This window comes from Manis javanica, chromosome 7 (assembly GCF_040802235.1).
Source record: "Manis javanica isolate MJ-LG chromosome 7, MJ_LKY, whole genome shotgun sequence".
Classification (NCBI taxonomy): domain Eukaryota; kingdom Metazoa; phylum Chordata; class Mammalia; order Pholidota; family Manidae; genus Manis; species Manis javanica.
The window spans coordinates 63,232,618-63,251,863 of record NC_133162.1 but is presented as its reverse complement, the minus strand read 5'-3'; the positions used below and the strand labels follow the sequence as shown (position 1 = coordinate 63,251,863).

Sequence of the window (19,246 nt, the reverse complement as noted above, 5' to 3'; positions counted from 1 at the left end):
GAGTCTATGATGGTATTCACAGCCCCAGATATTTACCCTCTTCTAGCACTTACTCTTGACTTGTCTTTCTATTATACAAGAATCAACAAGTGTTTTCTATAAAGGCTGGATAGTGTGTTAAAAATACTCAAGTTAGCCAGAGACAATATGTAAATGAGTAGATGTGGCTGTGTTCTAGTAAGAATTTTATGGACACTAAAATTTGTTTCATATGATTCTCATGTGTCAAAAAGTACTTTTCCTTCAAAATTCTGTGACCATTTCAAAATAACACATTCTTAGCTAGTGGCTTGTACAAAGACTGACCATGGGCCAGATTTGGTGTGGACAATAGAACCAGGTGTCAGCTGCATTGCTGTAAAATAAATATGGCCTAAATATATGTCAGTGCCTTATACCCATGTGTTCTTTCTCACTGTTCTTCTGAAATTTGAATTGGACAGCAGGAGAATTCAAGCCAGACCCAGGCCTGGGGCCTCTTAGGCTGGGAAGTTCTGTGACTCCTTGTTCTGTAATCTTGGTGTCCCTTAGATGAAGGCCAACTGTTGCTTCTATCAAAGGTGTTTTTAATATAGTCATACACAGCACTGGCAACTTACATATTTTCCACTGAGTTCAACATGGCATTAAAAAAATGATAAAGGTTTCAGCAGAGATTTTTAGATACATACTGAACAAAAAGAAAAATCCCTCCCCAACCCTTTTTCTGTCTCATGCCCTTGGGCCTTAAATGTTCAACAATAACAGTCATTGTGAAAAATCACAGGAACTTTATTTGTGAAGTATTGTTTATTCCCTACAGAGATTAACATACTGCTTAAGATCAAAGGTAAATAAAGAATGTTTGTCGTTGTATTTTGTTTTTCTGTTTTATTTTGGGGAATGATTCCTTAGGTATATGGAAGACTTATACTCCAGCAGGCTAGGAAGCAAGATGGTAATCATAACTCTGATATGACCACATTTTTTATAACAAGCAAGGTGATTATTAGTCATGCTTGCCCACCTATAAATACTGACTTGACTACTGTGCATGTTGGCTGAATAGAAAAAAGGTTTTGGCATCTTGTCCAAGGTCAGGGATAAATCTGCAATCGGATGAAACCATGTTTATTATCATGCAAAAATCTGAAACAGTTTTACTTAGAGATGTTTCATTTCATTTAGAGACATTTCAATGCAAATGGGAATCAAAACATAAAATAAAAATTCTGAATCTGTTTATCAATACATGGATTATGGTATATTTACATTAAAATGTCTAAACTGAACTTAACATTAGAATCTCCCTGGGTTTTTTTTTTGTCGCAGGTGAACTTCACGTACAAATTTAACTAGCATATAGCCCCAGTGCTTATGAAATGAGAAGCTAATTTATTGAGTGAGGGAATGTTATAAGAAATGACATAGTGACTTTTTCTCTAAGGGGATGTACAAACTTATTGAGGAAACATGATACAGTCATAGTAGAGATTATTAACAACATTGACAATGTGTGTAAAGTGCCAATGAATGACACAGATAGAAAAAGGTATAGTTGTTCATAAGAAGGATTGTTCATCAGGAGGGTCCTGGGAGGGAGACTAGACTTAAAGTGTGAAGTCATAATTAAAGTACTGCAGATAACTTGGTCACAACATTTACGTGCATGTACACACAAACACAACACTTACACAGTCCCCTACACACCTAAACACCTGCCTGGCTTTTGCACTTACTCCCACTGCTGCTGTTATCGTGAAGACCCTCTTTGACTCCCGAATCACCCTTGTTTGGAGCTCACTGCTCCTTGCTTGCAACTGTGCACACAACATATTACCAGAACAGCTTTCCTCACACGGAGCTCTCATCATAGAGTATTCTGCCCTATGGTTTTGAGATACGTTCTGTGATAGCACCAATGTTGGTCTGTGTTCTGCCTCACTTGGGTATCTCCATATCCAATTTATGCCCCTCATGCTAGTCTTTCTCAAGTATCACTATGATCATATCTCCATTTAAGAGTTTATAATAGAAACTTTTATATAATGCTGCCATCAGTATGCATTGTGAAGTGTTCTGCAGGGAGATTCTTACAACGTATGTATGCTTTGTTTCACTTACATATTCTGCTTGTAATCATTTCTTTGAGGTGTATTTTAAAAATACATATACTAGTATGACTATTTTTATTGCCACTGTTTTTAAAATAAGGAAATTGGTTGGTATATCCTAGTTTGTCTTTTGGGGGGAGGCATTTCTATACTGGAAATACCTAGGAATGGTTAGGATGCTAAATAAAGAAAATCTTGATGTGTTTTTTCTTGTAGCATTAAAATTGTTTGTACCCATGGGTACCCTTTACACCTGTGGTTCTTTGCTTTGATCTATTTTGTCTTTTAAATATCTTTAATAGCTTACTGTCACTCATCAAGTTCACCCTGCCTTCCAAGGCCCTGCATCAACTTCCTCCCAAACTATGAGGCAGCCCTCCAGAAGTCAGAGCCTTCTCAGTCTCCTTTATCCCTCACTGGACTCCTGCCGCCCAAGCTCACTCCCAGCTGGGCTCTTGCTTATGCACTTCCCTCACCTGATCCCCCTTTGCCCGGCTGTACCCTAGCTCTACTCCCACTGTTCAGGGTTCTACTTCTCGTGAATTATTCCTGATTTTCACAGTCCTTTGTGGCTGTATTGTCTAGTTTCCTATAGTTTATCTCAAGTAAACATATCCTGGAAAGGAGCCTGGATTCAGCAGAGGAACTAGAAGGTGGCTGGAGAATATCTGAGATGAGCATTGTCTTTCATGACAGGTCATTTTTTAAAGGATGCTTGGAATGGAGCCACCCGTACAACAGTCCTTACTGCTTTGTTCTTTTTCTACCTACCCGAATACCTTTGTCTCCAATAAAGAGCTGGCCAAGGGAGAAGTCATGCTCTAGTTTCTTAGCTTCAAACAGTTTTGCAAGAAAAAATTTATGTATTATTCCAAGATAAGGATTTACTCTAGAGGACAAAATTTATCATTTTTCTCCCTGTTCTCTGTATTACTTCTTTCCCCTTTCCACAAGGCACACATGTGGCCTGATTAATGTTTCTCCCCTTTCTTACCCCCAAATCTTGATCCATTGCATTTGCTGGACTTGGTCTGATGTGTGTAAAGAAGTGAGAATTGCATTTGTTCATCTTTCTATGTTTGGCTCATTAAAGTACATCTTGGCCCCATTCACCGGTCTTGCTCTAAGCCCTGCACAGCCCTCTCTGCTCCATACCCCGTGAGTTGAGTTGGCTTTCTTAGTTATTGTGCTAACTTGAATTTTTTCTATTAGGAAAATTTACAAACATACATAAAAATGGAGAGCAGAGTAAAATAAGCCTCTTCTATACCCATCACACAGATTCAAGTACCCAGATTTTTAGTGTACTTCTTTAAAACCTAAGTTTATCTTGATACATTGTTCTGTTACAACACATGTTTTTTTTCTAAAACTTTGTATTCATATGCTTAATAGATCAAACGGTGAAATTCTGTGGTATTCAGTTTCAACACTTAATCTTGTCAAAGAGAGCAGTATGTATATGAGTAATAATTAAAATTCAGTAAGTATGTAACTTCATGTGGTAATTTTGGGCACAGTTCAGTTTGTAAAATAAGATTTGTGTGGAAATGATTGGGTAATTATTTCTATTAAGATTGCCCCTAAACCTGAAAGCTAAATTTTCACCTCTACTTTTTGCAATTAAAATATGATATATGATTCATTAACAACAGAGTAGGTAACTAAGGAGTGTTATTACTTGTGATTTTCTTCATACGTAGTCTTGAAATTAATAATTACTTGAAAATGTATACTTTGGCATTCTCATCCCTTTAAGACGTAAGAGTAACAGGAAATTTCCTATTAAACAATAATATTAGTTTGGAAAATTATGAACTACATTTTGCCTGTAAGAATACGTGCCTTTAAAAAATAGGATAACATTATATCAGAACTCTCATTAATGAGAATTAATCATTTTCATATCTCTCATGAATAACTCATTTCTTTTGCATATATAGTTGAAGCTCCCTAATTAATTTTTCCATTTGTTTCTTCTTTTTCTCCAGCTCTTGTAAATGTGAAGCTCTGGGCCATTGATCGACAATGTTTTCAAACAATAATGATGAGGACAGGACTCATCAAGCATACCGAATATATGGAATTTTTAAAAAGGTAGGATGCTTTCTTCCTCCTTTTGAAACTGTTTATTGTCCTTTTATCCCTCTTCTCTGAAATGCAGCAAAAGGAAGATAGTCTTAATAGCCTACGAATTTGTCAGAGTACAAGACTTTGGACTGCCTTATTTCTGTTTCTGGTGCCAATTTTTATGTTATGTGGTTAAGTCAGAACTTCAGTTTCATTCAACATTCTCTAATAGAGAAGTATGGCTGAAAGAAACAAATGAGAATTAAACAGAAAAGGATGTTCAGTGCATCTCTATCAGTTAATGTATTTGGTACCTTTTCTAAAGCAAACCACACTTGAAGACTGAATCATCTGTTATCTCTTGTGTAATGTTGCATATTAAAGGTCAGATGACTAAGATGGAAAAGGTCCAAGAGGAAACTTATTATCCTTTAATCTGTTTAATTTACTAAATTAGGTTCATTTTATGTTCTACTTCTGAAAAATCAAAAGCTTTTTCATTTCAATATAGCAGGGAAATTGGAATTTAAAAAACTTCATTTCTTAGGAATACTCTGATTTTCACTAAAATGCATTGCTTTGTCTCAAAGTTTATTTTAAAGAAAATACATTTTATCATTAAAAAGAATATTGACAACTCTCACTTTTTTCAAAAAGCAATTTTGTATCATTTTTTCTCTTAAACAGAACCATCATTAAATTGGCAGTACAATCCCTTTTAACTCACGTCTTGTGAGTTAAAAGGGATTGTACTGCCAATTAAGAGTTTGTGTGAGTGCTAGAATATTAAACTTGCTTTTTCATTTATGTCTTTACTTTGGGTGAGGAAATGGTTTCAATGGAGTTAAAATCAAATTTACATTTTATACCTACTGAATTTCCTTCAGATGAAATTTTAATATTGGATATTTCTTGTGGTTAATTTTGTTTTTGATTCATTGTTCATGCATTTTTTCATTCCCATGTGACTTGTTCCTTTATATTCCTGCTATAAGGACAATAAAATTCTAATTTGTTATCAAGTAATAATATGTTAAATGTGCTCTTTCAGTAGGGCATTTGTTTTTTTCCTCAATGTGACTGGATAAAACATTTAGGAGAACTAGAAATGCCTATTTCTGCTTGGAGTTTATTCAGGTGCTGTGTGTGTGTGGGTGTTAATATATATGTATGTACAGTGATGTGTGTATATAGGTAAGTATGTGTGAATGTGTGACATTTCTTGGTCAGCTTAGAACAGCTGGTTGAATAAAAAGAGGTAGGTTTTGACTTTGATGTCACTTTCCATCTGGCCTCTTTGTGAAACATCAAGTCCACGTCAGTTGTGAATGTAGCACTGTGCTAGGAGTCCAGAGAGGTGACACAGTGACCATCATTGCCTGCGCCCAGCTTTAATCTTCCTAAATTACGACTGTGACTAACTGGTTCTCTCTCTACAACATTTCAATGGCTCACAGCTCCTGTTGAATTATGTACAGCATTGTTAGCTGCCTTTTCAAAGCTCTATCAAAGCCAAAGTCAGCCCCCTTTATCAGCCTGATTTCTTCTTACCGCAGGCAAACTGCGATTCCGTGTGCCCAGGCAGGCGCTGTGCTTTTATACGGCACTTGGCCTCAGTTGCCTTTTGTCCCCACCATCTCTGTCTTTCAGTCCAAATAAAAGCTGCTCCTTCCATAGACACTGGCCTCATTTCACAGAGAGGTAACCTCTCCCTCCTCCGGAGCTTCATGTCTGCCATGTGTCTCATTTTCTGCTTTGTTTTATTATAATCTGACTACTAAGCTTATTTCTATGTCTAGACTATAAACTTATCAGGCTTAGAGCTATTCTTTAAGCATCTGGGTATTCTTTGGCACACAACTCACTAGCTTGCAGAAAGGCAGTTATAGGACAGTAAGTGCAGGATCAGTATATAATTTTCAGGGCCCAGTGCAAAATGAAAACTCAGGGTCCTTTTTCAAAAATTGTTAAAAATTTCAAGACATTGACAGCATAGCATTAAACCAAGTGCCGAGATCTTAAGCACAAGTTGCCCACTCGTGAAGCTGACTGAATCACACTCATTCCTCCTTCGCATTGCCAGGTTAACTAACGATGCTCACGTGTAATTTGCAAGGCTGTTAAGAGATGGCAAGTGCCTCCAGGAAAGATAAATACTGTTAAAAACTAAGATGACTAAAATTATACTTTTCTGCCATAGCTGCAGAATTGCTTTGGTTCCCTATTTGACTTTTAAAAATTTTGCTTACCACTCTTTTACATAATATAAAATTGTTAGGCTTTTGTATAGTCAAGTCAGTCAACTTTTTCCTCTTATGGCTTCAAGTTCAGAGAGGCTCACTTACCTTAACCATCACAAAAACATAGACTTACTACTTTAAAGTTGTCTGTAGGCAACTGTGTGTGTGTGTTGTGGGGTGGGGGCAGAGGGTGGTTCTATAATGTACATGCTAAGTAAAATTTTCATCTGAATTTTTCTATAGATACTGTATACTTGAGTTAAAGCAATTGTGGCACTATCAGAAAAACAAAAACTCTAGCAGATATTATAATTGATCAGAATTCTTTGCAGTCTCTATTATCTTTCTTGTCTTCTTAACAGACACATTTCAGGGGCAGTGACAGGCTACAAGAGGAATTATCTGCTCATATCTTATCACCGCTTATCTCCCCATACCACTCTTTCTCTTCATTTCTCTAAAAAAGTAGTAAATTGGAGGGTGGGAAAAGGGGACACTTAGGGCATATAAATGCACTGTCAAAATAAAATCATTTTTCCTTTTTTGCCAATGTTTTTAAAATTTTGATTCCAGTGTGTTTACCCATTTCGGAACTACCCGTCATGTGGCTTGGCCCACTCTTCGCTATTAAATGCCACAGCAAACTGTGATCCTGGCTCTTTAATCCTATTTAGTCATTTCTCTTTTGTGCCTATCTTTCACATATCCTGATAAACACAGATGTTCCTATGCAAGCACAGCGAAAAAATATTCAAGGGGCAGTGCTGTTAAGCAAGACATGATTGCTATAGGTCCAGTAGTGAATTTGCCAGTTGCCAGCATTTTCCTTCTTTGGCTACTGAAAATGTTCTTGTTTTTAAGACAGATTCTGAAACATGAGCCAAATAGCTGCCAGAGTTAACTTCTGTTGCTTTTCTCTGAGCATATTCTCTGTGTTTCAGTTAGCATTAGCATCTATGCCCCAGAAGAGCATTAGAACATAGTTGAGGGACCACTGCGATGTGCTTGTGAATTTTCTGTTAGCTCCAAACTGTGATGATAATAACAGTGATGATGAAGAACCTCTATTCACATTACGTGCCTCAGTGACAAATCAGAGACACGTCATGGACTGTTTGGCATTTAAGCTATTCAATCAATCCTGGAGATCCTCAAAAACTTTCATTTATCCACTTAGGAATCTTCTGTTAAGGCAGATATACTCATGCCATTTCCTACACGAAACCTTTCCACGACTTCTTATCAGCCCTAAGATAAAGCCTCAGTCTTTAGCACTGTCTCACCTGGCTGCTCCCCAGAACTTATCTCACTCTCCATCTTCTCCTTACCCCTCCTCTCACTTTCTCTTTGCTGCAGTCACATGGCAGTCTTTCATTTCTTAGATGCTCCATGTTCCCTTCCAGTGGAGATCATCCCAGGAGATGCCTCTCCCTTTGAATGGATATATTTCCCAGGGTGACCTGTGGTGTATACTGAGTATGCCTGCAGTGGTAGGAAGAAAGCATCTGTTATCTCTTAAAACTAATTATAAACTTGTAATTTCCCTTCCCTGAATTGAAAGAGGCCACGAATAACATTAGCCACAAAGTTTCACATTGTTTTCTCAAAAATTAGAATTTTAAACCTTGGAGATTTTGAAGGAATTTGTTGATGATTTGGTCCACAGCTGACTCTCCAAATGTTAAGGAACTTGGAGGGGTTTTTTGGTTTTAAACCTATTAGCCCTACGGTATGGCCTTCTTTGGACAGAAGGGGAAGCTTGTTGGTAACAAAGCCCAAGACAAACAGCGCCCCTGAGGGCCTTAGCAGTACTCGCCACCCCCCCATGCCCCTCCCCACCCGAAGGAGCCCAGGCGAGGGGCTGGCCTTCAGGCCTTCAGGAGACCTAGCGTGGCTGTGCAGGTGACTCCTGCTTGTTTCCTTGTTGATGGCCCTGCTACATCCTGGAGGTGTAGAAAGTTTCCTTATTATTTCCATCTCTAGGGAGTAAGCTCCAAATCCAGTTTATTCTTCCCCCTTATTCTCTATAACAAGTTCTATATGTACATCTAACATGTAATTAAATATGCTACTTACATATGCATGTTTGAAAAGTGATATTGCCCCCCAATCCCCACCCCAACCCCCGAAAAAAATGACTTTGTTATTGAAACTTAGTGCTATCCTTTTGCTACAGAATGGCCCTTCATTAGGAGGGGAATTTCTGGCTTGACAATAACTTGTGCCTATAGTCTGTGCTTGGACCAAAGTTTCCTGGAACTTCTACTTGCTTTACGTTTTTCTCATCTGGTAATTTTGGCCATACCAGCGACTAGCAGGGGTCAATGCATTGATGCAGCTCCACCTCTGTGGTCTGATACATCAATAGGGGTTAAACAATTTTGGGCCTATAAAAATCTAAGACCAGTGTAGTTTAATCTCTGTGCACTGCTTCTCAGTGGAGAAAATGAGGCTCAGTAGGCCAAAATGAGCTCATATATAGTTAGAAACAGAACTTAGACTAGAACCCAGGTTTCTGACTTTCGATTCGGAGTGTCCTGCCACACCTGAACTCGGGTTCAGTGTGTACTCTAATGAAGCTCCTCACCGTAGTAAACTTAATGGAGTGGATTCGTAATGTTTTCTTTTTTCCTATTCACAGAGGTTACTTATATCATTAATTTGGTATTACATAGACTTCTATGCTCTTTGTACTTTCAATCTTGAATAATGAAGTTTCTGAACCCGTTGCAACGTTTTCCTTCTCTGATCCAGTTCGAAAACCTAAGAGTTTCATGTTTATATAACTAAATCCAACAGGTCACCTTGCTTCTGAGATTTTTCTTTTACCTCATGTTTTTTAAAGTATCATCAGGGAGAGATTTAGAGTTCATTGAGGAGAATAGAAAGTTGTCAGGAACATGTGAGGTGACTCATTTTACGCATGGAAGAAGCGAGGCCTAGATTAGTTACATGAGCCATGCCGAAAATAGATGATAAACCAGCTCTCTGCTCCCAGGAAAATCTGATATTCAGCAGTCCTAGAATGTCAGTGGCCTATTGTCCAAAACCTCCAGGGTAAAATTCTTCACAATCTTAACACAACACAGGTTCCATGTTTCACAGTTTCTCTGGGATATTCTTTAACGCTCCTGCTAATGTTGTCATGTCTTCTATAAACTAACTGGGGACAGCTGCCCTTGTAATGAGAATTTTGAATGACAGTTGGGGGGTGGGCCTGAAAACTTATATTTCTAACAAATTCTTAGCTGATGTTCAAGCTGCTGGTCTGTGGCCACTCTTGGGGAATCACTGAATATAGGACATAAAGCTGAGGTAGAAGATATGTCACATGTTTTGAGTGTTTGTATAACTCATTGATGTGAAAAGAGTGTTTGAGTTTAAATTTTGGCTTCACCACTGATGTAGGTATATAATATTAGTCACGTTTCTTTAAACTTACAATGAGTTTCTAAGATTAAAAATAGGGGAAACTCCCTCCATGATGGATTATAATTAGGAATAAACAAAATAATACTATAAAACACTTACTGAATGTGCCAAGCAGTGTCCCAAACACTTTGGATGTATTAACTCATTTAATCCTCAACAAAAACCTATAAAGCACTAACATCCTTTCCACTGTACTAAGGAGAAATTGAGGCCAAAGGGCTAAAGCTCCACAGCTAGTTAGGGGTAGAGCTAGAGGCTCCGGAACGGATTCTCTTAGACTCTACCCTGTATTGCCTTAATAGCTGCTGAATGCTACAATGTTAGTTTCTATACTGCTGCCCTTCTCAACAAATTGGCATTAATTTGCCTGGAGATTTGGGCAGTTGGTAGACCTTGTTCTTGGTATAGTGGGTTTCCCATTTGTTATATATATTTTTTTCTATAGTAGTGCCCTTCCCCCAAACCTCAATATATTTCCCTTCCCCTGATGCCCCTAGGATACATTCTCAGAAGTAAGTGCTCATTAATAGCCTAAAAGCCTAAAGTGATAATGTCTTAGAATTGTATGTGCTCAGTGGTGAGGCCTTTAGTTGTTTGGAAATCCACCTGCTGTAAGAAAGCAGGCTCTATTATTTCTGAAATGGCTATGAACTGCGCAGGAGCTCAAATCAGTGTCTTCTGTCCTCAGACAGTCAAGCTTCTGTGTGTGTGGTCCGGGGCTCCTTTCCATGCCCTGCCTGGAGCTGCTCAAGCATAGGTGGTGGTCTTGAAGCTGGACCTGTTTTTGCTTAGACTACGTTCTGCAAATTTCTAAGGAATTGGACTGTTTGGGCACTGACTGACAGATCATCTCGGGTACACTTTAACCTGAAGAAATCAAGATGCTACTTTTTGTGCACAAATTACATAAGGGACAGCTGTACTGTCCAAGCGACTTGTTGAAATTACGTTTCTGAAAAATCAAAATGATGGTCTCGTTTTCCCCAGATTTTTCTCTTGTAATTTATAGTGCAAGATGACAAAAGAAGGCACATATGAAAAGGGGGATATTTAGACCTTTTTTTTCCCTTTCAAAGGATAAGTAACAGAGCTGTTAAGCTCTTAAGCTTTTAGCTTTAATAGAAATTTTCTAGAAGATTGTGAAACCTGCATTAGAATTAAGCTTGACAAAACTGGCATAGTTTTAATTTGAAGGGAAATAACATGAAGAATAAATAAAGAGGCACTTTCTTAACCCATTTTAAGTCTGCCTACTAGCAGTCCATTTTGTGGTAGCAGATCTATTCTCATTAAAGATGACATGAGGAACAGATAAATATAAAAGTAGCCATTCATTTCATGTTGTCATCTAGCATATGCATAAATGTCTCCCTATTGATCCTTTTTTAAAAGAAAGGCAATGTAATCTGACATTTTCATCATTATATATTAAAGGTTATTCATCTACACATTTCATATATACGCACACATGTCTGCATTTGTAACTTCCCTCTAATCCTTGTAAATAATTATGGTGTTTGTAGCTGAAACCTCCCATTTAAGTCAAGCAGTGACTCCAATACAGATAAGTCTTGTTTGGCCCCAGGGAAGACAAGGTCCCAGGTGAGGGATTTAATATAGTGACCCATTTTGGGGCTTGGAGGGATGAGTTCCTTGGGGGATTGTAGGCTAATTGTTCTTAACCAGGTCTCTCAGGATAGTTTCTCAACATTCCAGGGTTTAAAAAGCTAAAGCAGTGTGATGAAGCAGTTTAATATTCCTCCATTTATTGCTATAGTTTTGAACCTTGGGAATCATTCCTGCAGTGAGGCTTATTTCATACCTACAGTTTTTGTATGAACCTCATTACAGTCTTTGTAATATGTTTTGTATGCAAAGGATTGGAGCATTGCGGAAGGATGTTTTTATAGATTTTTCTTTATGGTTCCATAAAGGAAACAGTTTTGTAATGAACAGGCCCAGAAGGAATCCACAAGCTACTGGAGAAATTAAGAAGATAGGCTTCTTGGATTTCAGCATCCTAGATTTCTCCACATGACACAGAAATCTACTTTCCCACAGTTGGGGAGAAATATGAGAATCTGGAGTGAGGATGTGGAAATTATGCTGATGAACAAAGGAAACATCAGGATGATTTAGACAACATGTGTCTTAGCTTGTACCTTTTATTCTGTCTTGGGCAGAGGAGTACGTCAGTTGGTTTGTTTAGAAAAATTGCGAAAGAATTAAAATGGACATTGTAGTTTCTGTATTTAGTTTTTGTGGGGTTTTTTTGGAGGTGGGGTGGAGGGGTTTGGAATAAAGTTATTCATAACATATTTACTGATGTGATTTACCAAGGTGAATCCTAAAGCTTAGAATCTGGCCATTTAGCAGCATGGGTATTTGTGAAACAGACAGTCTCCCTTTTGCTTTGTAACAGTGCACGTAAAGTATACACTGGGAAGGGAAGCCATTAGAGGGAGCGCCTGGCATGATGTTTGGTGACAAAAATAGGGACTTTGTGTGAATACTCCCCCACAGTGAGAATGTTTCCGTAACAGTGAAAAAAATGAAAAGAAGAACAAACAGCCTGCAGCTGCTACTTTAGACATGTTATCTCACTTAATTTTGACAAGATCTTTTGAGATAGTTGGTGGTATCCCCATTTAACTGAGAAGGTAACTGGAGTAATGGAAATGAGCAGCTTGCTCAAAATCACAAGCTATATTGAAAACCAGACCCAGTCCCAAAGTCTCTGTCCTCTTAATTACATTAGGGCAATTTTCTGAAAATGGGTAATGTCAAAAGAGCAATAGATCAGTATTTATATGTGTGTGTGTGTGTATATATATATATATTTTTTTACAGAAAAAATATATTTTATATACAAACATATATATATATATATTTATTTTTTACAGAAAAATGTCAATTGCTAAACATGTGAAAATTCATTACAAGTATGAAGGCCAAAGAATTCTTGGAAATTAATTTATTGATACCTTTCAACCATTGCCAAAATTTCTTCACATTAATTGTGTGTGTAATCAATCTATCCATATATAAACAGAATCTTGAGGCTTTAAAAAAAGTCATTTAAAAACAAGAGAGTTTTTTTCTTTGAAGTCTCATGATAACCATATTATTTAAAAAATTTACTTTGTATATATACAATAAATGATGGACTACTTACACTAAAGCTTAGAAGTATTCTAATGAAGTCAGCATAATTTCAGTTATACTATGAATACATATAGTGAGTTCAAAATTATTCAGTACTTTTCAAGGAATTGAACAAAATTTGTTTCCCAGTTGACTGGATGATGAAGTCCAATGCATAAACATTGCATTCCATGTTTGGAAAAAAACTTAAATGTTCTGGTCTGTTATGCAAACAAAGAAATCAAAGTTGCCTTGGAGGATGCATTTAGTTTTTGAAAGAAATTAAATCCACAAATAAATCTAACACCAAGCCAAGATTTAAGGCAATAGAAAACATTAAGATTCAAGGACATTAATTCCAGAGAATTCTGAATTCTTACAAATTTCGTATCTCTTTTGGCCATTTGTACTCTGAACTCTGTGCTTAGAAGTAGTACCATTTGTTGAAATTATATCCTGGTGTTAGGGGCCAGGAGAGTTTGGAGAAATAGGAGATTGTTTTTGTGATTGTTATGATATTTTTCAGTATTGCTTGGACAAAACTATGAGAACATAATGCATGACTGTCCAACAAATGAGACTGAAAAACCAGCAAGAAATTACTGACTTGTCTTTAGGTAATGAATATTACTGTAAATGGCATTAAGCCAGCATTCCTTCCTTCCTCCTCTCCTTCCTTTTCTCTCTCTTTCCTTCTTTGTTTTCCTTCTCCATCCTCTTCCTCCTCCTTTTCTTCTCTCAATAAATACATTCAGACGTGGAAGCATATTTAATAGTTTCTTAAGTGTAAAGTTTAGGTATAAACAACATATGATCAAAAGTTTTTGTTTTACTTTGAATTTAAACCAGTATATGCTGCTATGTTAAGTGTCCAATTGATATTTTCAGTTCTTTCAGACACTTGTCCCATAAAGTGAAGAGTGTGCTGTTTAATAGTAGTGACTGGACTACTAGGCAAAATTAAGAATTCTATATTGGACATGTAGAATTAGCCTGTATCAGGTTTTCTTACATATATTAATATACAAAAACTAGCTGTTGTGTTAGATAAGAAATAACACAAATCTGTGAAAATTGGAGTCTCCTTTAGAAAGCCTTTTTTTAAAAAAATTTATTTAGTCTAGCTTAAGGGTAAATTGTCTCTGGAATGATAGTTTACCCATTTTCTTTCTTGCTGACTTAAGCTCTGACTCTCAGAATTCTAACAGCTAGTTAGTTGAGCTCTCTAGTTCTAAATAATTTTTATTTCAATTTGAATCTAATGTAATAAGAGATAGCTTGTTTGATTTTTAAAAATCAAACATTCCAGAAAAAAGAGATTTCATTCTATCTGCTATCAGTGGCATTTGTTTTTGTAGTCCTTGTTAGATGGCCCTGGCATTCATAGCATGTGATTGATTCCTTTAAATTGAAATACTTCTTTTCCATATAAATTTCACCATAATCAGATTATACCACATGGTATCACATTACATTGTTTTCTTAAATAAACAAATAATCCAAGTTAACAAACAGGTTTCATTTCAGAAGTCCTGTAAATTGTCAATAAAGAAATAAAATGATAATTACTTTTGTTTTTATACTAGGTTTCTACCATAGGTTAAGCCATTAATTTCCTTCTTTGGACCATGTAAGGACTCTCTGGAGGACCCTACCTCCTTCAGGGCACGCCACACCACTGCGAGCCTCATATACCTGTGCACCTTACTCGCTTTTCTGAGGAGTGCCTGGCAACCTTCATCTATACTTTAGGAAGTTCTTTAACCCAGATTAAGACAGACTTACTCAGAGTTTGGAATAAACAATTATATAGTAATACTACAGAGTGCACCTGGAGTACTTCAGGACTCTGTGGCTGATTCTGTTTTTTTTCCTGATCTTTTTATCTGATTCACATGTTTGATACATGTTACTCAAGCTCTAGATGTTTTCTCTTGGAAATAACAGCATCCATAAATCCCTTTGACAGCAGCTTTGTCACCAAGCTCCATTATGCCCATGTTTCTATATACCTCACTGTTGTGGTCTGCCAACTTGCCTATATTGCTGTCTCCTCTGGCATGACTTTCACCACCACCACCACCTGTTAATTTGGTCTTTCTGGGGTTAGTTGAAATTGAGTGTGGTAAACAGGTAGTGTTTTGGAGTGTCAGGAAATGACAAGATGATCTAGGGGAGTCAGTGGCCCTGGAGCTGGAATGGGGTGTTGATGAAGGAGCCAGAAGATAAAACCAGGGAAATAAGTCACAACAGCCTCCCTCGCACATAAGGACAGATAGAGTTTTATGTGAAGCCAGAAATCTATGTCTAAGACAAAATCACTCAATGTGCCATGCTGGTCTATCATTTTAGCTAAAGATCTTGGTACACCAGGAAAAAAGCCATAACTTGGGGAGAGATGAAGTCAAGAACAAATTCATAATCACTGAGAATTAAAATCATCATAATCATGAAAAGTGAGGCATAAGTAACATCTTTATAGGCACCTCAAAAAGCTTTTTAAAAAATAGAGCTTTTTAAAATTACTTCATTTTAAATGTTACACATTAATAAAGTTATGCATTTTATAAAATTTCTGAAAAAGTGGGAAAGAAAACTATTGTAATATTTTCCAAAGATACCTACTATCAGCATTCAAGGATTTTACTTTTCATGTTTTTTTTTCTCTTCATGTGCAGCTTTTACCCAATAATGCTCATGATATATATGCATGATTTTATTGTGTTGTTGTTAATGTAACATTACATTCTTTGGTGTTACTTAATATTAAGTCTTCCCAAACTCTTGTTGTCTTATGCTGCCACCATCTATCTCTACTTGAGTTTAAAGGACTTAGTTCTGCAAGACCAGGGCATAGGGTAAATGTAGTAAGAAAGACCACTGGGGTGGGAGTAGCACCATGTCAACCTGCTCCTGAACCCTAGCTATGAATTATGAGCAGGTGCTAATCAGGTTATGCTCATGGCCAGGAAAGAACCTGGAGAGGATTGAGGCTGAAATGCAGCTTTAAAAGCAAAAGCTTGTGGGCTGGCCTTAAGCACACTTTCCACATTGTGTTTTCAGGTGCATAAAGAAGGTTCCCACAGATCCACTCTAGTTTGATAGGAAAAAAAATTGAGTTGGACACTTTCTAATTTGGGTGTAACTTTAAAACATTAAAAAATGTGTATCATATGCACTGTAAAATGCACAGATCTTCAATTACAGTTCAGCGCATGTTTATTTATCTGTATACCCATGTAACTAAACTCCAGGTCAAGATATAGGTTGGTTTCAGTGTCTCGGAAGGCTCTCCAGTGCTCCCTCCCAGTTAATCGCCTCTGCCAAACATAACCTGAGTTCTATCATCGTAGATTAGTTTTGCTTGTCTTTAACTTCACAGTAATTGAATCATAAAGTATATACTCTTCTACGTCTGGTTTCTTTTCCTGAACATTGTGCCTGGGAGGGGCATCTCTTTTGTTGTGTGCATCAATATTTCGTTTTTATTGCTCTGTAGCATTTCATTGGATAAATATGCCACAATGTGTTTATCCGTTTTAATGACAAAGGTCATTTGGGTTCTTTCCAGTTTTGAGCTTTTATAAATAAAGCTGCAGGAAGCATTCTTGACCATGTCTTTTCATGAACATCTGCCTTCATTTCTCTTGACTATGTATCTTGGAATAAAATTTCTAAGCCATAGAGGAGGTATATAATTAACTTTTATTGATAATGCCATATAATATTTCAAGGCGGTTGAACCAATTTTTGCCCCCACCAACAATTTGAAAGACGTTTGTTCCAGATCATCACCAATATTTGGTATTTTTCAGTCTTAATTTGATTTGGCTAAAACATTAAAAAAAATATCACATAGTCTCCGAATCATTTTGGGTGCACACCCCATTAACAAACTTTTTCAGCATACTCTCCACTGTGTGTGTGTGTGTGTGTGTGTGTGTGTGTGTGTGTACACACATTCCTTTATAAATGTACTTCTGAACTAAAATATAAATAAGATTTTTTAAAAGGTAAAATAAAAATAAACAATTAGTAATTTTCCTTCATCAGCCCCATTGATTGTCTTATGCAGTGTATGCAGGCAGATCTCCAATGCTTGTAAGGGATCTGCACGTCCCATGGATGATAATAAAATCAGTGAGTGCCAGATGGAATGACTTTACCATCTCTTGCACACAAGCCTGTTGGAGGTACTCTGTGTGCAACTACTTTCTCCTGTTCCAGTTTTGGAGGTAATCTAGATTAGAGTGAATTTTTCCTAAGTCTAGAATTAAAGTGGAGAAAAGGGGCTGTAGCCAGCCCCCTGTATCTTCCCTTGCGCTGTAAATCAAGCTGGTGTGCCCTCCCCAGTGGGCAACTTTAAGGCCTGTGTGCATGCCTCGAGCAAAGACCATTTCTGTTCCATGTTTATTTTACTTGTGGCCAATTTATCCCTTTTTACTGGTTGTTCTAAACTGGTGGTTCTCAAAGTATAGTGTAGGTATTCCCGGGCATCCCTGACACTCTTTAGGTGGATGCATGAGGTAAAAACTATTTTCAGAATAATATGAAGGTTTTATTTGCTTTTACCATTCTCATCCACTTATAAGGTTATAGTGGAATTTTGCAGAGGCTAAAGCAGTTAATGGACCATATGTTTGTAAATTTTTGTTTTAATTTTTAGTTTTATTATATGATATGGTACATATAGCTAAATATAACCTATATAAACAAAAATTCTTTGGGTATTCATTTTTAGGTGTATAAAGGGGTCCTGATAGCAAAACTTTCAAGAACCACTCTTTTCATTTTAAAGCAGGTAAAATGAGGATGAAGAACTGTACATTAGACTTTATTAGAAATAACCATTCTAGTACTAGAATATGAAAGTAAAATGTGTTCTTTAAAAGCATACCAAAGCCTCATTAAAAGATAAAATTTTTCACCCTTAAAGTTATTAAGAGGCTGATTGTTATGGGAAAGGAAAAATCTTTAAGTTTCTTATAGCTTTTCAATATATTCCAGATAAAAGTGGACTTTAGGTTTTTCACTGCACTTTTAGGTTAATACTCTTTTTTAAAATTTGGAAACTTTTGGACAGATACTTTTCTGGTGGATAGGTCCATGCTTACAGAAAAATCAGTGAAATCATTAAACAATAAATTGTATCAATTTCTATAGAAAATGTGGGTAGGTGTCCCACTTCTAACTAGTTTTAACTATTTACAACATTAATAACTGAGATCATGGCTAGAGCAAACTGTTCTTAAAAGTCAGAGATGTGTAGGCTGCAACTGACAACAATGGAATCATCTTTAAATACAAAGTGATAACCTTGCATTAGCAACTAATTTCAAACATATGAAGCTGATTTTAATGTAAGTCTGGGAGCTTCTAAATTTTCTGAGTGGAAAGTCACTTCTACTGGCTTCATATCCAACATATGAAACTTGAGTGTAGCGCTCTGCTCAACAGCATCAACTCTTGGCACCTCTGACACATCAGAGAATCCATCCTTGAATTTGCTTTCTCTAGAAATTGTTCAAAGTTGCTTGAAACATTTTGGTGTTTGAGAGAGACAGATTAGGACTCAGTGTTGATTTTTTTTTTTTTTTTAGTTCTTCTAAATTCTGTCTTGGAATAGTTAGGGCATCCAAGTATAACATGTCTGGATTAAGTGAACATTCCATAGAAGTGTTGAAATGCTTTTAGATATCCCTTCTATAATTTTTACAATATGTATTCAGATAAATTGTTGGTTATATTATCCAGAATTTTTATAGCCTTGTGATAAGTTCCTGGTAAGATTCAGTGCTAAAATAACATGTGTCCTGTCTCCTGATGAACATGAATACTTAAGTTATTCAGATATTAAGAACTACATTTCCATTATTGCCTAGATTAGGAGAAATTTAATTCTAAATCTGTTGCTCAATTAGAATAACCTCAATGCCTGGAGTCCTGCATTCATTTTTTTCTCCTCTAAAAATTTTTTTATTTTAATTTTGACATTTTAAATTTATTTGTCTAGTTTTGTGTATTCACATGATAAATTGTCCCATTTTTTGTGTAGGCATAGCATAAATCAAATACGTAAGTAAGTGTTTATATCAGTGGATTAATGTCTAACAAAATTGTGAAATCAGTATGTTCAAAGTTTGGAATTATTATTTGAACAGCAGTTATAATTTGGAAAGAAGATTTCTTCACAAGTTCTTGGAGCTTTAATCTTTATAGTCAACATAATTTCCCCTCATAATGATTTCCAGGCTTTCCTTTCCACTC

At 36.5% G+C, this 19,246-nt stretch overlaps 1 protein-coding gene across 2 annotated transcripts in view; it reads left to right on the top strand.

The window, feature by feature from the left end:
* The window catches only part of PRKG1 (protein kinase cGMP-dependent 1), a 1,271,722-nt gene that overhangs the window by 787,775 nt on the left and 464,701 nt on the right, over positions 1–19,246 (top strand). For both annotated transcript variants that reach the window (XM_037002637.2, XM_037002636.2), the window contains exon 4: positions 4,085–4,190. In XM_037002637.2, coding sequence (XP_036858532.1) covers positions 4,085–4,190 — 106 coding nt within the window. The remainder of the gene's footprint in view (positions 1–4,084; positions 4,191–19,246) is intronic.